The sequence below is a fragment of the Stegodyphus dumicola genome, chromosome 12 (genome assembly GCF_044657685.1).
Source record: "Stegodyphus dumicola isolate Sdum_Otavi_A_Nest chromosome 12, ASM4465768v1".
NCBI lineage: Eukaryota > Metazoa > Arthropoda > Arachnida > Araneae > Eresidae > Stegodyphus > Stegodyphus dumicola.
The window spans coordinates 39,071,513-39,091,432 of record NC_140779.1 but is presented as its reverse complement, the minus strand read 5'-3'; the positions used below and the strand labels follow the sequence as shown (position 1 = coordinate 39,091,432).

Below are 19,920 nucleotides of genomic sequence, written 5' to 3'. Positions count from 1 at the left end.
CCATGGATTTAAAATAACATTTACGACATCTAAGAGAGAAATCAACTTAAAAATTTCCTTAGGAGAACAAACTACATCAGTCATATTAATTTCATTAATAGTATTTTGAACCACTTCCTTCCTGTAGTAACTCTTGAAAGCTTTTATACACCCTGATTACACCTCATGGTTGAAGAATCAAAATTGTATTAAAAGAAGGAAAAACTAATTTTATATTTATTGCTAGTGATCAACCCTAAAATTCAGAGGAATGCTTTCTTTGTTCATGCTGAAAAGTTGATCCTTGCAATGATTTTGGATGAAAGAAGACATTTACAAAAACTAGGGCTAAAACTAGGGCTGAAAGCTTGATAGCTCACATTAATTTCATTAATAACATTTTGAACCACTTACTTCCTGTAGTAACTCTTGACAGCTTTTATACACCTTAATCACACCTCATGAGTGAAGAATTGAAATTGTACTAAAAGGGGAAAAAAACTAATTTTATATTCTTCAGTGAGAGATCAGTTGGGAAGCAGCACAATTACCTAACAAAAGCACTTTTTCTCACTGAAGTTCTTTACCTCACTTCAAAAGAAAATCGCTAAAAATACTGTTTGTCATCCAAGCATTTTTATTGTTGTAATAATTCAGAGGCAAATGCTTGACACTCTCCAGACAACAAGGGATTTTTTCTAGTTTGTTTTCTTGCAAAAGTCCAACTAAATTTTATTCTAACCAATTACCGGCTTCATTAGAATCTGCATCTTTTTTTCTCTCCATGTAATTTTTTAAAATAATATTGTTTCCTTCTTTCTATCTTGTGAACCCAAAACTCTGGAATTGGTCAAGAGCCTGTCCAACTAAGAGGAGCTAATGTGAGCATGTGCCTTAAAACCTGATTTTTTGCTCTCGAAACACAACAAGTTTCAGATTCCTCCCCCCCCAAAAAAAAAACATTTGAAGCTCTCTATTTCAGATGCTTCTCAAATTCAGAATATAAAAAAGACTGCCAGTGCTGGTGAGCTTATCATACAGGGAAAATTTCATGGCCAGGCTAAACAACCTTCTAGTCTGAAAGATGTACATGTAATGTCAGCATAACTGTTGGAGTCAGTGATGAAGCCTGACATTTTATGGCACTTTTTGTCACATTCATAATTTAATAACATACAGTAGAAATCAGTAATAATTACAGAAAATCCATTTGTAGTGGTCATCTCTATACACACAATAATAAAAACACACTCAAATCTTGACTTAAAATTGTCAAACTAATGAAGTTTAACATCAAATTGAAAATATCCTCATTATACAGGTTTGCCACTCAAACAGGAGAATGAAATTCCCTGACTTTTCCAGGTGTGTTTCAAGAAAATTCCAGGGCAGCCGCATAGTGCCGGTTGACTGCGCTTAAGGTAAATTAATTATTGTTATATAATAAATGCTAGTGTTGCCTATATGAAATATCCTTGACTAGTGTTTTATTATATTCTAGAAGCACTGCAACAGAAAAAATTATAAAATTATTTCTCATATATTTTTATTTATTTAATTACATCAGGGGTGTTTGTGGGACCCCAAGGACTTACTACCGACATTTTGGAGTTTCAAGAAGGGGAGAAATGAAAAATTACAATTATGAAGTATTGAATGACCTAATTATAAAAGTTCAATGAATTACTTTTTTTGCAAAATTAATAACCATAAATTTTCAAACATATAAACTACTACATTTTATGTAAATATTTTAAATTACTTGAATTAATTCTTTAAAAAAATTACTAATTTCTGCTGCTTTTTTTTATTTTCTGATGTTTGTGGGCTTGTCTTTCTTTTGTGGTGAACTTTATAATTGCAGGAAGGTTGACTTTTATTTTCCTCATTTACAGTTGAAGAAATTTCCTCGAGAACTGCACATGCAGAGGTAGAAGCAGTTTGCTTTTCTGCTAATGTCGAAGGTGTTTCAGAGACTTTTATAGGTGACTCATCTGAAATACATGTTTTTAAGTCCTCTTGATATGTTTTCCAACTTCTGTTCATATTCAGTAAGAGATCTTTGCGAATTGGATCAGTCATTGGATATTTTTAGCCATATTTTTCACATGAGGTTTCTTTAGAAGCCATTAAATCATATTTAATAGTCTGCACTGCATCTAAAGAATCAATCTTAAGAGAGATTCTATAGTCAGTGACAAGTGTATCCATTAAGTTGAATGCACTTTCCACTAATGGGCCATGGAAGCAGCTAAGGCAGGCTTTGACCAATTTAGCCAATGTAGGATACTTATAATCATTTCTGAAATCATCTTTTAAATTAAAAACTTTAAACCAATATTTATCAATTGTACACTTGACTTGATTTCCACTTTCATCAGATGTGTAGAGCATTTCTTTGGTGATATCACTATCACTCTGGTATAACCTTATTTCAGCTTCTACTTTTGACTTTTCATTATCACTAAAAATATGGGATATAAAAGATGATAATTTTTCAAAAGATAATATTGTACTGGTTTTACCTCTTAGCTCTGGATCTAATGCTGTAAAACTAATTAGATATGAATTTTTAAGGGGTAATTTCTGTTTCATATGCTGTGCTGTATTAGCATAAGCTTTCATCAGAGAAATTTGGAATTCTTTTGCTATTGGATGATTTTTTGATAATTTCTTCAGGAGAGTGGAAGCTTCTGCACCAGTAAATATTACTTTGCTAGGTAGATGGAATTCTGGATTTGTGACATCAACCTTTAATAAATCATTATAAGATGTGCACTCTACATTTTCTGGCTTCATAAAAAAAAGAGAAAAATTTTGCCATCAATTTATAAATACTGGAATGTATTAAATGAAGCATTGGTTTTTTTTGTTTCAAATAATTTAATATATGTGTTGAATTCTGGTAATACTGCTGAATATAATGCCATATGCAATAAAGTTTTGTTTTGCATAACAAATAACCCATTTAGTATTCTTTTTTTGCGAACTAAAGCATCCTTTGTGAGTTGTTGGGAATGCAAGCAAGAATACACCCCTTCAACAATTTTTTTCCGAGCTGCAGAAATATTTCTTTTATTGTATACAGTTTCAACATAAGAAAAATAATCCCCTTTATCAGTTTTATCCAAGTAGTGAAAATAAAATGCAATAAGAGCATCCCACAGATCTTTGATTCTTTCTAAAACACATAAAATGTATACCCGCCTATGGTCTGGTCTCTTCAAGGGCTTAAGTTTTTTAATGCAAGGTATTCACAGATTTTGAAAAAATTTTCTCTTTTATTGCAGCTTTTCATATTAAAATAGATGTCATCAAACAAATCTTCTAAGTATCTATCAAAACATGAAGCAATTTTTTTTGCACAGTTATTAGCTGTGTGCCACCATCAATATCTAATAAGTGGGGTGCTTTGTTTGATCGTAGTCTGGTTTCAACACCTTTTTTTTTCCACGCATGGTGTTACACGAGTCCACTAATACACTAATTAAGTTTGCCCATGGAATATTATTATCTTCAATAGTATTAACAACTGCTTTAAAAACAGCTTCTGAATTGCAAGATTCCATCTTTAGAGATGCAAAATGATGAACTACAACTTCATTTTGATTGTTGTCATAAAACTGCACCAATATTGCCAGTATACTTTCTTGAGCATTGCTAGTACTTTCATCCAAATTTAGAGAAAATGGAGTCTCCTTTAAAGTTTTAATGATATTTTCCTTAATAGTTTTTGCGAGCCCATATTTCATCTTATAACATGCAGTAGTCCTGGCCATTTCCAACGAGTTTAGTGCCATGTGATCGCGGCTCAACTGTTTGCAGACTTCAATTAAATTGGGAGCTACATTGAAAGAAAGAGAATTCTCGGCGATAAATGAAGTTATTAATACCTCTTGGCGTGCTTTTCTTGTCACTATATCCAATGGCCGAGCATCAGTCTCCAGTAAGTCATCAGTATTTTTTGAATTAGCATAATTACTTAAAGTCATTGAATGTCTAATGCACTTTGAATATTTTATGTGCGTCACAGTTTTAGAATGATTTGTGAAAGCCTTGAATCCTTCCCCACCATACTTCAGCAGTGTTACAAAAAACACAATACGCTTGTCCAGCAACATTTATTTTCTTGCAACATGTGCTGATGGTATCCCCATTACAGGGTTCATAGCCACATTTTAGTTAAAAAAATAAGCACCTATAAGCACTTTTCAAGCACATTAAAAAAAAAAAAATTAGCACCTGTCTAATTACATCATACACAACTGCATAACCTTAAAAATTAGACTTGTAATTTAAACTATGAGAAATGAAGTACTTATTAAGAGAGAATAAGCATTACCTCAACCATGGAAAATAATTACTTTTTTTTTTTTTTGTTTGTTTTTAATTTTAAATAATAGTTCAATTTACAGAACTAGTTTACAATGAGAGAAAAAAAAACTATGAAGAACTAAACTATATTACAAGATTTAATGATGAAATTTCAGTTCAAAATAGAGAAAATAAATAATAATAAGGCATATTTATTATATTCGCTTGGAACCTAATAATAAATACAATTTATTTTTACACTCATATTGATATTAAATAATTTAAATCTGCTTTTTATGAATATTATTAAATCGTTTTGCAGGACAAAATGATTTTAAGCTGAAATTTTTTTCGCCAGTATTCTTTTTGAACTAAATTTTTGGAAGAAAAATTAATTAAAATATCTTTCTTCTCCTACAATTTTCAACGTTTTCTTCAAAATTTTCTTTTTGTATTTATTATTCCTAATAACTTTAAGGATCAAGTTTGCAATCAATGAATTAGTTTCTGAGAAAAATAAAAATGCATTCTTATGTAAAAACTTTGAAACAAATGTGATCTGCCACATTTTCACTTCAAATTTTTCTTTTCAGTATCTTATAAAACCCATCCTTGTTTCTATAAAGCATGCAATTTTAAATAAGCAGTAAAAATAATAAATAATTTAGTCCATATCTATACAAGTTTTAGTATTTTAAGTAAAAAGATTTATTGAAAAAATGCAAAATGAGAAAATTCAGTTTAAAGAATTGGTCATTAAATCACTTCAAATTTTATAAAGATATTATTGAATTTCAAGATATATATATATATAAACCTAGTTCTATTCAATTGGTTAATATATAAACATAAACTTTTATTTAAAGTCTTTGTAAAGCATGTTCAAAACAATTTTAGTACATGAATTAATTATATTTTCTAAAACATTTATAATCAATATTAAAATATTTATAATTAATGTTAATAATATTAATTTGTTCTTTTATTGATTTTTTTCAAAAAAAGAAAAGTTCAAAATTTTAACAGCCACAAAGCATTGTATTTAAAACTGATCAATTGGACCTCGAAAAAAGAAAATTCTAAATGAGTAATTATATTAATACAATTAATTCCCAACTATGCAGAATTAAAAGAATTTGCCATACCAAAGGCTTTCTTGAAGAAGAAATTCAGTAAATTATTTTGAATATATTACTTTTATATTAATTTACTAGCCACATTCCTTTCTACTAAAAAAGGGAGCCCATTTTGTTTCATCAGACCTTCTAGAGCTCGATTTCATGAAGAATGATGTACTTTCTTATATACTTTACTAAGAAAATACAAATTTCCTTTTTCTTGAACTTTCTGACCAACCTAGCAATTTTTCCCTTTCGCCATTTTGTCCATCTTTTTAGAAAATTCTACAAGAGTAGCCATGTTGAAATGCATTACCTCCTGGTAAGGGCATTTTGACCCCCATTTTTACTAGAGCTCATTGGCATAGCGAACTGATTAGGACATGCAACCTATTCAACACGAGCTCCCATTCATTAAAAAAGACTGTTTTTCTCTTCTGGTAACCATTCTGTTAATTGTTAAAGCATGACAACCTTTCACAGCCAAATTTCGCATACCATTTTGCCATAGTTGTTTCTTCTCAAGGTAAGGTTTTTGACTTTCTCTGTTTCTTTACTTAAAGATTTTAGCAAAGTTGCTTTTTTTCAATTACACTTTCACAATTTGTTCACTTAAAATTCACAAATTTAAAAAAAAAAAAAAAAATTACTATACTTAATCGAGACTCTTCTCCAGGACTGTCTCAATAATTTTCAATTTTTTTGAAATTAATTTGAGTATCATTGTACTTATTTTTACAATATTTTTTAACTCTCTGTTTACTAGCCTAGATAGGTCTCAATTTTCGTATTGTTTTAAATTTTTACTTCTTTCGATTGTCAATTTTTGTATTGGACAGCTGAAACAGGTCTGGAAAGGGACAATTCAATGAGACTATAAATCCTTCTAATTACTTTTGACGATTTAATTACATTTTCCTATGTGTCTCAGTGAATTAGTCAAAACAAAACTTGTTTTAGCTGATCTAGTTAATCAACATTGTTTGAATCCTCAAAACACTTTTCCCTTTACAAGTTGTTTTTAAGCTCCAAACAAAAGAGATTGAAATATGTTTTTATTTTACTAGTTTACCATTTTTGTTCTACTTTTTAGTACTTAATACATTTATGTTCACTTTTTGTTTAGTAACATTCAAATCTGATGTTTTTCGGAAACAAAGCTAGGTAGAATTCAGACATTCTTACTGCTTATTTGGATATTCATCTTGACTTCTTTAATTTAATTTAGGTGCATTTTAATTAATTAAAGAGTTAAAATTCAATCGCATTCTATTATAGCAATAATAAACAACATTCTATTATAGCAATAATAAACAATGTCAAAAAAGATGTCAGCAAACGTTAGAAATTTGCTAATCCGATTCACGTTTGTGATATCATCACTCGCAGTAGCTTATAGTTTCAGGGATGGAAGACGATGTGCATCTGAACAGGTCCTGAAGGCGAAACTGTTTCATATCCCCGTTTCTCCCTAATACAAATAGTGGGTGTGCGAAAGAGCATTGCATGTTAACGGGACTTCAGTTCCAGCACTAAATGAAGCAGCATTAAACAGTCATCTTAACATGTAAATAATGAAGCTACTTGAAACAGAAAAGAATACGAAAATTCATCATTTTTTTGGTAACGTTTATTGTTCAACACTATATTACACTAATTATAGACTTATGTATTGCTAATATCGATTTTTTAATCATAAAAGAATCCATGATATATATATTTTTTGTACAAATGTTCAAATAAAGAAGTTATGTTAACAATGAGAATTCCTCATTTGCCCCCCTTTTTTTTAGGGGGAAGAAGTCATCTAGCTTTGTTTGCCTTTTCCTCTTTCGTCCAGCAAGACATCGCATCAATGACACTTCGTCTTGGATTTGAACTTTTTTAATTTTTATAAATTGATTCATTTCACTTTTGCTTCTCATCATCAAAACTGCTAACTTCAGCATCTTCATGCACTTGATGTCCTACCAATTCTTTAAGATTGTCATTGGGAAGACTTTCAGTGGTTGTTACTTGAAATAGTTCTTCAATATCTTGAAAATTCCTGTTGTCCAAACCTGTTTCATTAGATAGCTTTACAATTCTGTTGACTCAACAATAGATTACCTTGTAACAACAGCATAATTTAGTTCTAGCCCTTCAACACTCCTTTTCTTCAACAACTATTCTTCACCACTCCTTTCAAACATTACTCCACCCCATGCCAAGAAATACTGGTGTTGTCTACAGCATGCATGATATTGCAGTTTTTCCAAAAATCTATTGAAAAAACTAGCCGCCTACACGACAGAATAGTGTCTTGTACTTTTCTCAGAGTAAACTTGATTGGCATTCTATCTGCCATTTACCTTTAAAATTCCGTTCATGCATTCAAAACAATTTTAATTTTCAAAATTAAAAAGCCCATAAATAAAAAATTTAGATTTTCTTTAAATGTCAGTCGCCCTCAAAACTGACCAAATGTTTGTTTATAAGTATGCAACAATTTTGAAGAAAGCATGACTATCAGAAATAACAAGGGATATGACTTTTGAAATCCAGGATTACACTTTGTCGATGTTCATTATTCACATACCTTAATTTGGAATAACCAAATGTTTGGATTTATTGTTTCCTTCCTCTACAAAATGTTAGATGCTTCCTCCTTCTGTAGTCATTTGAAGCCATGATTTTGAAGTGAAAATCGAAGGCTTTAGTAAATCGCATTTGTTTTAGGTGAAATACAGCTGATCTAGAGTTCCTTTTAGTAGTAAATGTGGCTCCCATGAAAAGAAACAAGAAATCATGATGCAGCAAGGGTGTTTTGTATAGGTGAAAGATGGAATGCATGATGATGATTATCTACAAAAAAGCTGCAGACTGTTCATCTTGTAAGGAATTAGCTAATAGGATCAAAACTTTATTTGTACTATCATTATGCAATGCTGTTTTTTTTTAACTGGTAACCAGAAGTGATCTGAATCTGTTACATTATGTGATAAAACATAAAATAGCACAAAAAGTTTCCATCCCAAATCTCTTCAGTGTGGTAACGTGTTTAGAAGTGTCAGATATCCACACTACATCAGGAGAAAACCATAAGAACATCCGTGCAACAAGCACATTCAATATGATTCGATAATGGGTTTAACTTGAGTGGATTAGGTTTGATTGCTTAGTGATCTTGATATTTAGATTCTTGAAGTCAACAGTTCTGCATCAAATCTATACTAATCTAAGTTTTAATTTCCTCTTTCATATTTTTATTTGCACTTTACAGTGATGTGTTTCTCCACATAAGAAAAAGTGATTTTTTTTTTTTTTTTTTTTTTTTTTTTTTTTTTTTTTTTTGAAAATAAAATTAAAATGGTGTTAAGTCATATTAGTGCAAATTTTATTTTAAAAACAACAAAAACTACTCTAAAACTAGATAGGTAACAGTGATGGTGAGGATGAAACAGAATTCGGTGATATACCTAAAGATATAAGACAACAAAGATGATTAATTTTCCTGTTATCCGATAATGAAAATTTCAAAGTGTATCATTTCTTTTAAATAAACAGCAATTAAGTACATATAGAAATCTAATTTGTGTGCGCTCATTCCTTAATTTTATTCCTGGTGTATAACACACTCCTGTAAATTTCCATCTTATTTTTTTTTAGTTAAAAGTGTGCGTTACATACCTGGATATAGGGTACCTATGTTTTTTACAAACCTTAATTTTTTAACAATTTAACATACTTGAATAAACCTAAATGAACAGATCAACCTATATAGGAGACTTCAAGTAATCATCTAACTGGGATATGTATAAAATGCAGAACGGTTAATTTCTGTGGAAAAAATTATGCGGGAAATAAATATTTATATCCACCAGATGATGTAAAGGCACCATAAAGATATGTACATTTCAACTATCCTTTTACAAACAAAATTTATTCCTAATTGAAAATCTATTAAAATACAATATTTGTATGTACAGTACTGATATTGTAAATAAATTTTTAGAAATTTTGAATTGCAGTAAGTTGCTCTACACATAGAAGAGGTTAAAATCAATGAATTAGAAACATTATCAAGAGCCAGTACCATAAATTTCTAAATGTCCTCAAGATCATTCAAATTTTGAATTTCTTCTAAAACGATTTTTATCCTCAAAAGTAAGAATAGGATGATGTAATTCAGATATACTTTTATATGCCTTATTTCAGATTAAAGTTATATTTTTTATCCACTTATGATATGTATTAATATGATAGTCATGCAAATATGAAATCAACAATAATTGAACAACAAACTAGTAAAATTACCACTGAGGTAAATTAAAGCGCTTGTCCCCCTTCTTGCAGGTATGTCTCATACACCGTATTACGCAATTAATAACATAGCCAAAATTTCATTCAAAACACTTAATTTCTTTGGAGTAATATGAGAATTATGCAATCATTTTTCAGCATCTTGAATCACTGGGCTACGCTAAAAGCAAATATTCAAAATTATGTTATTTTAAAATCGCGTTCTTCTACTACATCAGAAAGAAGAGCTGATAGGACCACTGTACATTACAGAAATTTATTTTATTTTTAGATACTGTGTAAGAACTGATTTCACAGCTAAATTAATAACATGAAATATTTATTCATTTACAGTTCTTTTATCATTTATGGTTTTAAGATCTTAGTACATCTTAAAACCATAAACGTTGTAAGCAAAATGATTCGGGAAATGACATTCAGTATACAAGCTGTTGAATAGCATCTACATATTATAGAGCTAAAATTAATAAAAGATTTTGAAATTAAGAAACAAACATCTTGCTAATTTATCACTGATACCAATAGAAACTGATGACGAGTACTTTTTATACACAAAGATCTTGTACTCGATTTGATTTAAGAATTTTGCAGCAGCTAAACCTTGTAGAATAAAAATGCAGTGAAAGATACATAAACTAGTCTGGAATGCTTTTGTTTGTTTTTATAACTCAGGAAATTACTTTTTAGACAATTTATTTTTATGCATATGTTAGTGTATCTTTTATTAATACACTAAATAAAAGTTTTCAGGAATTAATTTTAAAATTACTATAAATGATGGGGGGTGCTGAAATACAACTTTGTGCAAAGGTGCCTCATACACACATCACAGCCCTGATGTCTATGATCAATCATTCAAGAGTAACAGGTACTTTCAATAGCTGCACCACAGGTATTATAAAATTAAAACTTATAAGGCACGTAAAACATTTTACGTGCCTTATAAGTTTTAATTTTATAATACCTGTGGTGCAGCTATTTGAGAAATTTTAAATTTTATTACAGCATAGAGGTCTCCAAATTTTTCTTTGGGTATGTAAATAAATTGTTTCCGGCAGTTCATATGAGCTCGTCAAACCAGATATGCAGTCTAAGTTCGCAGCTTAAAAATTATGAATTAGGTTAAATCTAACATTTGCAAATAACTTAATATCTGAAAATAGAATTTTATAATTTAGAAGAATGCTAAATTCAAGAACTTTTAATCAAAAAAAAAAAAGGACAACATCTTAATTCGTCAATGCAGTACACTTCCATGTCAAAAATGGCAGAAGTCTACAAATTCTTTATTAAATTCAGTCTTCTACTAATTTCTACAGTATGAATTAGTGATTTTTTTTAACTAAATTCATACAAAAACGGAAATAAATGTTAAAAACTTGCACTCTTTTCATTTAGTTCAATTCCAAACATGTCCAAATTAATCATTTTGAAAACATCTTGGTTTCTTTAAATGATTAGTGTAATGTACAATAAATAAATAGAGATTAACATATTTCTGAAATACTAAGCAGCTTTTAATTACATTAAATTATTAAAAAATTATTATCTTTTCTATGATAACTTACATTTTCTAATCCAATTATAGAAAATTTTAAAGTTGACTTACGTTGCATCTAAATTTTCACACAAGCAGTGCAACGACCGATTGTTAATACAAAAATGGAAGGGAGTTAAGTAACAACTTCAGTACAAAATACCACTAACCACTATTGTAATCCAAAAAAATGTTAATCTCCAAAGTGTAATTTATGTATTTAATTCTGAATATCCTACTAACACTGTAAGATGTATCAAGCTTTCTTTCTTTTACATTCCCAGTCAATTTTTTTTATTAATAAAATAGCTTCAGCTCATCATACTAATTATATACTCGATTTGAAGAAATGTAAAATATGAATTTTAGTTTCAAAATGCACAAAACTTTTTGATGAAACTAATAAGCTTGAAGAATTATATTTGTTCTATAATCTTCCATGTTACTTAGAATGCATCTGGACAATTACCATATTTATCACAAAATTCTTTTGAGTTTTATATCTGTATATCAAATACATTATTATCTTTAATTTTGCAAGCTAGATTTTGGAGCTTTTAAAAAAAAAAGTTTGTGCTATAATCTGGCAGAACATGAATAAACTTTTTTTAATGATTCTTTTCCACTTTTCCCAATTTTTTTTAAATATGATTTCTGATTCAAATATAACAGGTTCATTTTATATTATTATACAGAATCTTTCTTTTCAAGATTCTTCTGAAGCAATAAATAGATAAAATCAATTTTAAAAATAAAAAAAAAGATTTATCAACAAATACTGAATTACAATACTACATTCTTATATCATCAGCTAACATCAAAAATCTGCTTATACTCAAGGCAGCAAGGCTAATCCCAGAAAATTAGAAAAACCACAGAGGGTAAGTTATGATTTTTATTTAATGCTTCATACTAAACTTAGTTTTAGCAATCGATATACAACATTTAGATACATGCTAATTTATTCACTTCATAAAACTCATATACTTTATAATTACCTTCTTGTTTTAGATAAAACAGCTAGAAGGCAAACATATCCATATACAATATTAATCAGAATTTTCACTCATTGCTTCAATTTTAAAGGGATTTTTTAAAAAAATAAGACGCTTGTTATAGATCGATTTAATCAATGACATTTCAAGGATTGGGATTCATATTTCTTTAGACAAAAAAGAAAGTGTTTTATACTGCTTCTGTAATGGAAGAGTGGCTAAATTCATAATTAAGTACAGTGAGTTTATTGATGCTCTTTAATATCTTTAATATTAAGCAGATATTATAAGAGGTTGTTTTTTGAATTATTAAGTTCTTGATTGAGAGCTATGAAGAAATAATATACAATAAATTAACATAAAATATTTATTTTTAAGCTAAAAAATAATCATTAATTTAAACATCAAGTTTATTCATGTGGTGATGAATATGAATCAGTTACACATTTTTCAAGACAAGGGTTACAATGAAGTTTTTTTAACAGAAAAACGTAATAAACCAACTCTTTATTACACCCACAATTAATCGTGATAACTGTTTCACTATAACTGAATTCATGTGCTTTCAGACACACATATGTAATTCTTTCGCAAATGATAAACAGTAAGAATTTTCACATAGATTTTGTTACAGGGCTTTAATTTCAGAAGATACATTTGGTTTTACTTAAATGCAATGATTTCAAGAATTAAGAGATATAAAATGTTTGCAGTTAAAATAGCTAAAATGGCTAGCAAATGTAAGTATAACAATTTTAAAAAGCAATCTTGCATCTTCTGTGTAGAATACAGATGCTTAAACACCTATATTTTCTACATCTTAAAATACCAATGTTAAACGGACACTCATGCAGTGAATAAATTGCTGTAATAAAGAAGTGCTGTAAATAAATTAATACAGAATTTCAACTGAAACATATTAGAAGCTCTCCCCCTATGTTATATAAAACCTTACAGTTGTCAATGTTCTCTAATATGTATGGATATTTTTATTGATGAAAGTATTTTGTGAATTGATTCTCTGCATAGAGGGGGAAAACGAACATTTAGCTGTAAAGATCAGGATAGTTTACAAAAAGCTTAATATTTCAAGCAATGCAAGTATAGTTTTGGTGTCATTTTATGGGTTCAAAAACATATGTGTACCGTTAATAATTCAACAACACAACAAACAGAAGTTTCATTTCGGCATGCATTTCTATATAAACTTTTAATAACCCAACTCCAACCCCCAAATACTATAATGAGAAGAAAACATAAAATATAATTTCATCTATTTCTAGGCATAATTTTGCAGTTTAAATTTAAAATATTAATATCCTTTGTCTTCATAAAGAAAAAATTTTCTGCAAACTTTAACAGCATTTTAAACTTTTCAGTTGCATGTATTTTTTAGTGATTCACATTCCTCTTCTCTTAAATTATATTGTGATGACTTCAAAAATTTTCAATTTAGAAAGATAAAATGTTACAAAATATAGCATTACCGGATTACAACCTATAATGCTACAATGCAGATGGTATGCTTCTATGAAGGATTTTCATATAAAAACTGATTCATGGTTACATATTGGGGGGGGGGGGTTCTACAAAGCCAAATATCTAGACCTACTTGGAACAGAGTGAAAACTACTAGCATTTAGTTATCTTAACAGATCAACCAATAATAAAATTTTTTATTTTTTAGAATTCTTAGAAGAACAAATTTTTACCCTGTACCCATCACATAACTACATATTTTATCATAAATAAAATATCAAGAAAGATTTCATATTCAAATTTTAAATCCAAACATACTCTTTTTTGGAATTGGTATAAATACTTTATCACATTTAAATGAAAATTTGGATGATTTACGAATCATTACTAATTGCTTGAATCATCTATATGTTCAGCACAATGACAGGAATTTTAAACATCACATAGAACATAATCAATTGACATCAAAACATCCGTTCAAAGATTTTCTATTACAAAATATTAACATTGGCTGCTTTACACATTTATTGTTTACGTAGCAAATCGGAGCTTCTTAATTTAATAAAAATTTTCAACTTTCACTGACGTAGAAAACTAGTTGTAATAGTAATGTTGAATGCTTTAGAAATGAAAAATGCTAAAAGCAACACAATAATTTTATATTGCCAATATTAAACACAACTAACAATCAGAAGCAAAGTAGAACTCGGGACACAAAAGCTTTCCAAAGTATCAACATATCCCTGCCTTTTAATTATTATTACAGGATGTAAAGCACACTATTAAAGAACTTAATTTATGTACTTCCTTCCAGAAAATTCACTATGTCATTTGAAAGCTGGAGACTATTTATTTATTTCAAGATGATAAATAAAATAATTTCAAATGATTTTTAATGTTATTATGGATAGGGTACAAAATTAAGGCATTTATTTTATATAACGTTATCAGAGATACATTACCATTCTAAAGATAAACTATACCATGATAAAGTTGCGTTTCACAATTTAAATAATACTATGAATCTAAAATGTCAGCTGATGAATAAGAAATGTACAGATTTGTAATCAAAATTATGTTTATAAACTAGCAGAAAAGTAAAAATTTAGAAATATAAGATCATTATCTGCCAGATTTTATCTTTAAATAACTAGGAATCACTTTAGTTCTAATAAAATAAATGAAATTTGCACGAAAATAATACAATAAAAAGAAATTTATTGTTCATACACCAATTACAAGATTGAGATATTCAAATAAAGTTACAAATTACTTAGAGACTGAAGTGGAACATTGTTGCACCAGGCTAACACTAACATAAAAGTGTTCGTACCACAACACTGGAAAGTATAAGTGCTAGTCAGATATAAGAAAAATGACATCAAGAAGTCCATTTTTGCTTATGGTCTTTTAATATCGTCGTCTTTTGGGATCCATCCCATAATCATCCATATTTTCCAGCATTTCATGAGGAGGCATGGGTGCACCACGCATGCTACCCCTTACACCAGGACCTCCTGCAGGGACACCCCCCATTTCATTCAATGGATCTCCGCCTGGGGAATAAGTTGCACCCATTGGTGGCTGATCAAATCGTGATTGACGCTATGTTTTAAAAAGTTCATAACAGTTCCAATAAAATGAAGTTCCATGATGAACACACAATGCATGAAGAATAATGTTAAAATGATGTTTCATCACACAGAAGCGGCACATTAAAGTTTATAATAATTGTGAAGTTCGTAGTCAGCACAGAAACGCGACCGTCAACAGCATCATCAGGGTAACAGGATCACCAAGGAGAAAAAAAAAAAAGCAAGGAGCACAAGTTAGTACACTTACTTACCCTAACTCTGTCGTTAAATAAACATACAATAATTTTTTAAATATTGTTAATTAATACGATTATCGTTATGATAAATAAGTAGGCAAATATACAAAAGTTATAGGCAAAAGGTATAAACATTAGATCATTTCAAAATTACATAGTAAAATAAAATTAAATGTAACCCTTTCTCCACTTCCTCCCAAAATACCAAAATTTCTATGAAAAATATCTTGCCCATTAATAAAATTCATTTACACATAGTTGACAACATAGCTCTTCGATACAATGAAAACCCTGAATTTGACACCGCGATAAATTATTGTGAACGTTAATTTTCCTTTACTTTCAGCCATTAAAAGGGAAAAAAACTTTATAAAATATATATAACAATATATGTGCAAAGTAAACAAATATTAGTTATTAAAAAACATTCCGAAAATGCACACGAGATATTTTCACTGTTTTGCTGTCTGATTCCGAGAATCACAAAGACACACAGTCCCCCATACGCACAATTGACTTTCTTTACATAAAAAAGTTAGCATGTTTCAATTTTTTAAGGTTACCATCAATAAAAAATACTATAAATACATGATAACTTCATTACCTAACGAAAACAGTTTTGAGTTAACAAGTTTACTAAAATATGTGTAAAGCAATAATTTTAATTACATTCTACAAATAAAAAGATTAGTAAGAGTTTCAAGTTTTATCTTTAAAATATATATTTTGCTAAGAAAACACTTTCCTCTAGTAATGTCATAGAGGTTAAAATAACTGTTTCAGTACGACATTAAGTATACTGTTCAACTTGATGTAATTATGTGACTTTCTAAGGAGCAAATAAATCAAATACTATTCTAAATAACAATTAGCAAATGAACAAAACTCCCAAAAATAACAGAATATGGTTTTCAAAACTAGAATAAAAACATGTTAGATTGTAATTTAACCTAACCTGCCACACAACTACAGCTATTTGTTGACAACTTCCAGCAGCTATTATTATGTAACAGCCATCATCATGGAGGAACTCCAGAATACGCAATTTTACTACTTCATTTACAAACACATTAATATATGTCTTTCTAATATTATATATATTCATTTCAGCAAACAATCTTGTTTCAAATAATTTATTTTTATTCTTTACAAGATATTCTCTTGTAGACCAGTCATGGCCAATATTTTAAAAACTGTAACAATAGAATAAGTTTAAACTTTAATATAAATTTAACAAAATATTTCATCTAAATTTTATAAAGATAAAAATGGAAAGCTACAATGGATATTCTACAACTTTTATACAAACTAATTCTATCAGTAAACAATATAGCAGTTTTCTTTCACTGTAAATTACTAAATACAACTAAAAATATTCACTTTCTATTGCAGGAATTTTCTATATTTAAAGTTGAAATAACAATATGTTATTTTGAGCTGTTTTCATTCACATTATTTTTTTTTTTAAATGGGAGAGACTGATCAGACACATGACAGATTAATATTTATTGTTTGACAGTAGTTTGTCTTTTAACTTAAAAGCAATGCCTTTAATATAATCATTTAGAAGTTCTTATTTTCACATTTATTACCAGATTCTCACATTAATACTATTTTTTACATTACAAGTAGAATACATCATCAGAAATCTTAAAAGGTAGGGAAACATTTTAAACTATTTTTATGATAATCCGAAAAAGGTTATGCACATATTAAATATAATAACCACAGGTAATAATGAAACAAAATTACATTAAAGCTTATCGGCCAGAGACAAAACCAGACTTAGTAACAATAAGTTAAATTTAGAAAATTTACGATAGTCTATTAAAATTTATTTTTAGCCTGCAAATTTTCTTGTGAAAATGCAGAACACTCAGACGCTAGAATTCGAAAACAAAGATTTTTTAACCTTCCAGCACGTGCGCTTGGCTATTTTACATGAGCCCTCACACGTCGTATTTTTTACGATATCTGTTATTATACCGTTTTGGGCACGAAAAATGACAGAAATGAGTGAATATTGGTAATAAATTTGTTAAAATATACAATATTAACCTTATTATTGCAAAATACAAATGATGTCACATTTAAATGATAGTAAATTATTTTTTTAAACACTTTATTAGTCAGGTGGAAAAGCAATGATGTATTTTACTATAGAAATTTAAAAAGTTATTATATAACAGTATTTTAAAATCCAAGCTAATTTTAATATTCATCTGTCCTGTCCTGTTATTTAACATAGAATCGAAGATACCTTGTCAGAAATAAAAATCTCTTGTAGCTCATCACAGCTCTTGTTATTTCAATTCCAGTGCCATAATGCCATAACTTGAGAACAATTCTTTTGCATTTACATGGTGTCCTTTTTTTATTCCTATTATATATAACAATCCAAATTAGGCCATCATTTCTACTCAGGTAACAGTGCAGCCACTTTCTCTTGAGTATTTTGCCTTTTAGTAAGCTTGTATATTTATCTAACATTCCAAAATTTCATCAAGCATATTTATATCAATTAGTTAAAAAAATATTGTACTTCATCCTTTATACCCTCAGCATGGTGTTTTAGGCCAGGTAATGCTCACAATTTCATCTTATTTGTCTTTGACTAGTTTGCATACTTCTGATTTTGCCACTCAGAAAATTTATCCTTACTAACATAGAATATGTCATCATCCTTCCATTTGTCTATATCATTATTACTTTTATCATCTGAAATATAATGTTCAGATTTACTGCTGATGTTATTTATCTCGATATTTTCCTCACACAAATCGCTATTATTCTCGCATCCAAATGTTTCCTTGTCTTCTTTTTCTTCATCAGATAATTCTTGAAGAATGCGAGCAAAATCAGCTGGTTGCAAATATTTTTTTGCCATGAAAACCAATATTATTATAGCGTCAAATTTATACAAATTAAAATAATACACATCAATGAATATCACAAAATTACAAAATATCTGAGAAAAAATACTTTCCGAATTTTCAGCCACAACCACGCATGCGTCGTAACTTTTACGAAGAAGCTGCCATGTAGCGCAAAAGCACAGTAATAAAATAAAAGAGGTCATATGACTTCTTGTTGGCACATTCCATGATGTGGGGAAGGGTTGAAAGGAGAAACAGAAATGACATTCAGACATCTCAGCTGCAATATGCGAGAAGTATGTATTAAAAATTGAATTTGTCGTAAACTTTGTGCATAGTGCATGTGCTGGAAGGTTAATAAACCAGTCTGATTTCTCAGTTTTATCTTTCTGGATAAAATCTTCAAACTATCAACGAACCAGAATTCTCCTTTACCCCCCCCCACCCCAAAAAAAAAGCACTACATGTATTCCATTCTCTAGACTACACTTACATTTTCTTTTCAAAGTGCATTTATATTAAAAATTTTACAAGCTGTAAAGCTTAAAATATCAAATTTTCTTACGTATATTTTACACTCTTGTAACATTCTTTGAGTGAAAAATACCTATTTTTTTGCAGAGAAAATGCAAGATAAAACTGGCAATAAATAATACTTAAATAAATATATAATACAAGACTAAAGTATGATTTTAAAATGCTGTGCATCAGATCAATCATCTCTCAATCAAAAAAAAAAAAAGACTGTCAGAGAAAATTAACCATATCAATCAATTTAACGTTATTCAAACGATACTTAAGAATCCACAAGCAGGAAAAATTATGCATCAAAGAGAAAAGCTTAAATTTCACTAATCTTCTACCTTAATACAACAGAAAAGTCAGCACATTTTATGGTTTGTATTCGATTCCTAGTAATCACTAATTTTAGAGGTATCGCACATAGCAAATAAGGATGTACATGCTGCTAAGAAAATTTCAAAGTTATATTAGTTAAATTAGTAGTATAATTGAAAGTTATATTAAAATTGATTCTTTCATATACACAAAGTTCATAAACATCCTCACCCAAACTTTATTTTTGCAACCAATGGTTATAAACATACTTTGATACTTTAAAGAAATTTTTAAAAATAACTAAATTTTTATTTTTCTCCAGTTCCTACACATATATTTAGGAAAACTTCTTCAACTGATCTTGTTGACTCTTTTTCAGAAAATATTAAAGTAACAACTTTTATGCAATTCTCGAGCATAAGTTCATTTGAGGATTAATTAAAAGTAAAACATGACAAAGTATGAAATGCTTTTACACACAGAAGAGAATTTCTCTTATGAAACTGCACGGTTATTATTATTTTAATTAACCAGGTATGTATTATTTCAGCTTTTCCTATCAATTTCCTACTTCCTCACCATAAATCATAAATCAGTTAAATCAAGGGTTTGGGACTGTAAGAGCAAGTTTCTGCCCCTTGTCACCATTTTT

The 19,920-nt window shown here is 29.0% G+C and overlaps 1 protein-coding gene across 7 annotated transcripts in view; it reads right to left on the bottom strand.

The window, feature by feature from the left end:
- The window catches only part of LOC118182768 (splicing factor, proline- and glutamine-rich-like), a 141,425-nt gene that overhangs the window by 77,392 nt on the left and 44,113 nt on the right, over positions 1-19,920 (bottom strand). For 4 of the 7 annotated variants that reach the window (XM_085827643.1, XM_085827644.1, XM_085827642.1 and 1 more), the window contains one exon: positions 14,923-15,329. The exons of the other annotated variants lie outside the window; for them this stretch is intronic. In XM_085827643.1, coding sequence (XP_085683769.1) covers positions 15,135-15,329 — 195 coding nt within the window. In that variant the 3' untranslated portion in view covers positions 14,923-15,134. Of the gene's footprint in view, positions 1-14,922; positions 15,330-19,920 lie in introns of those variants that run through there. 7 annotated transcript variants of the gene reach the window in all.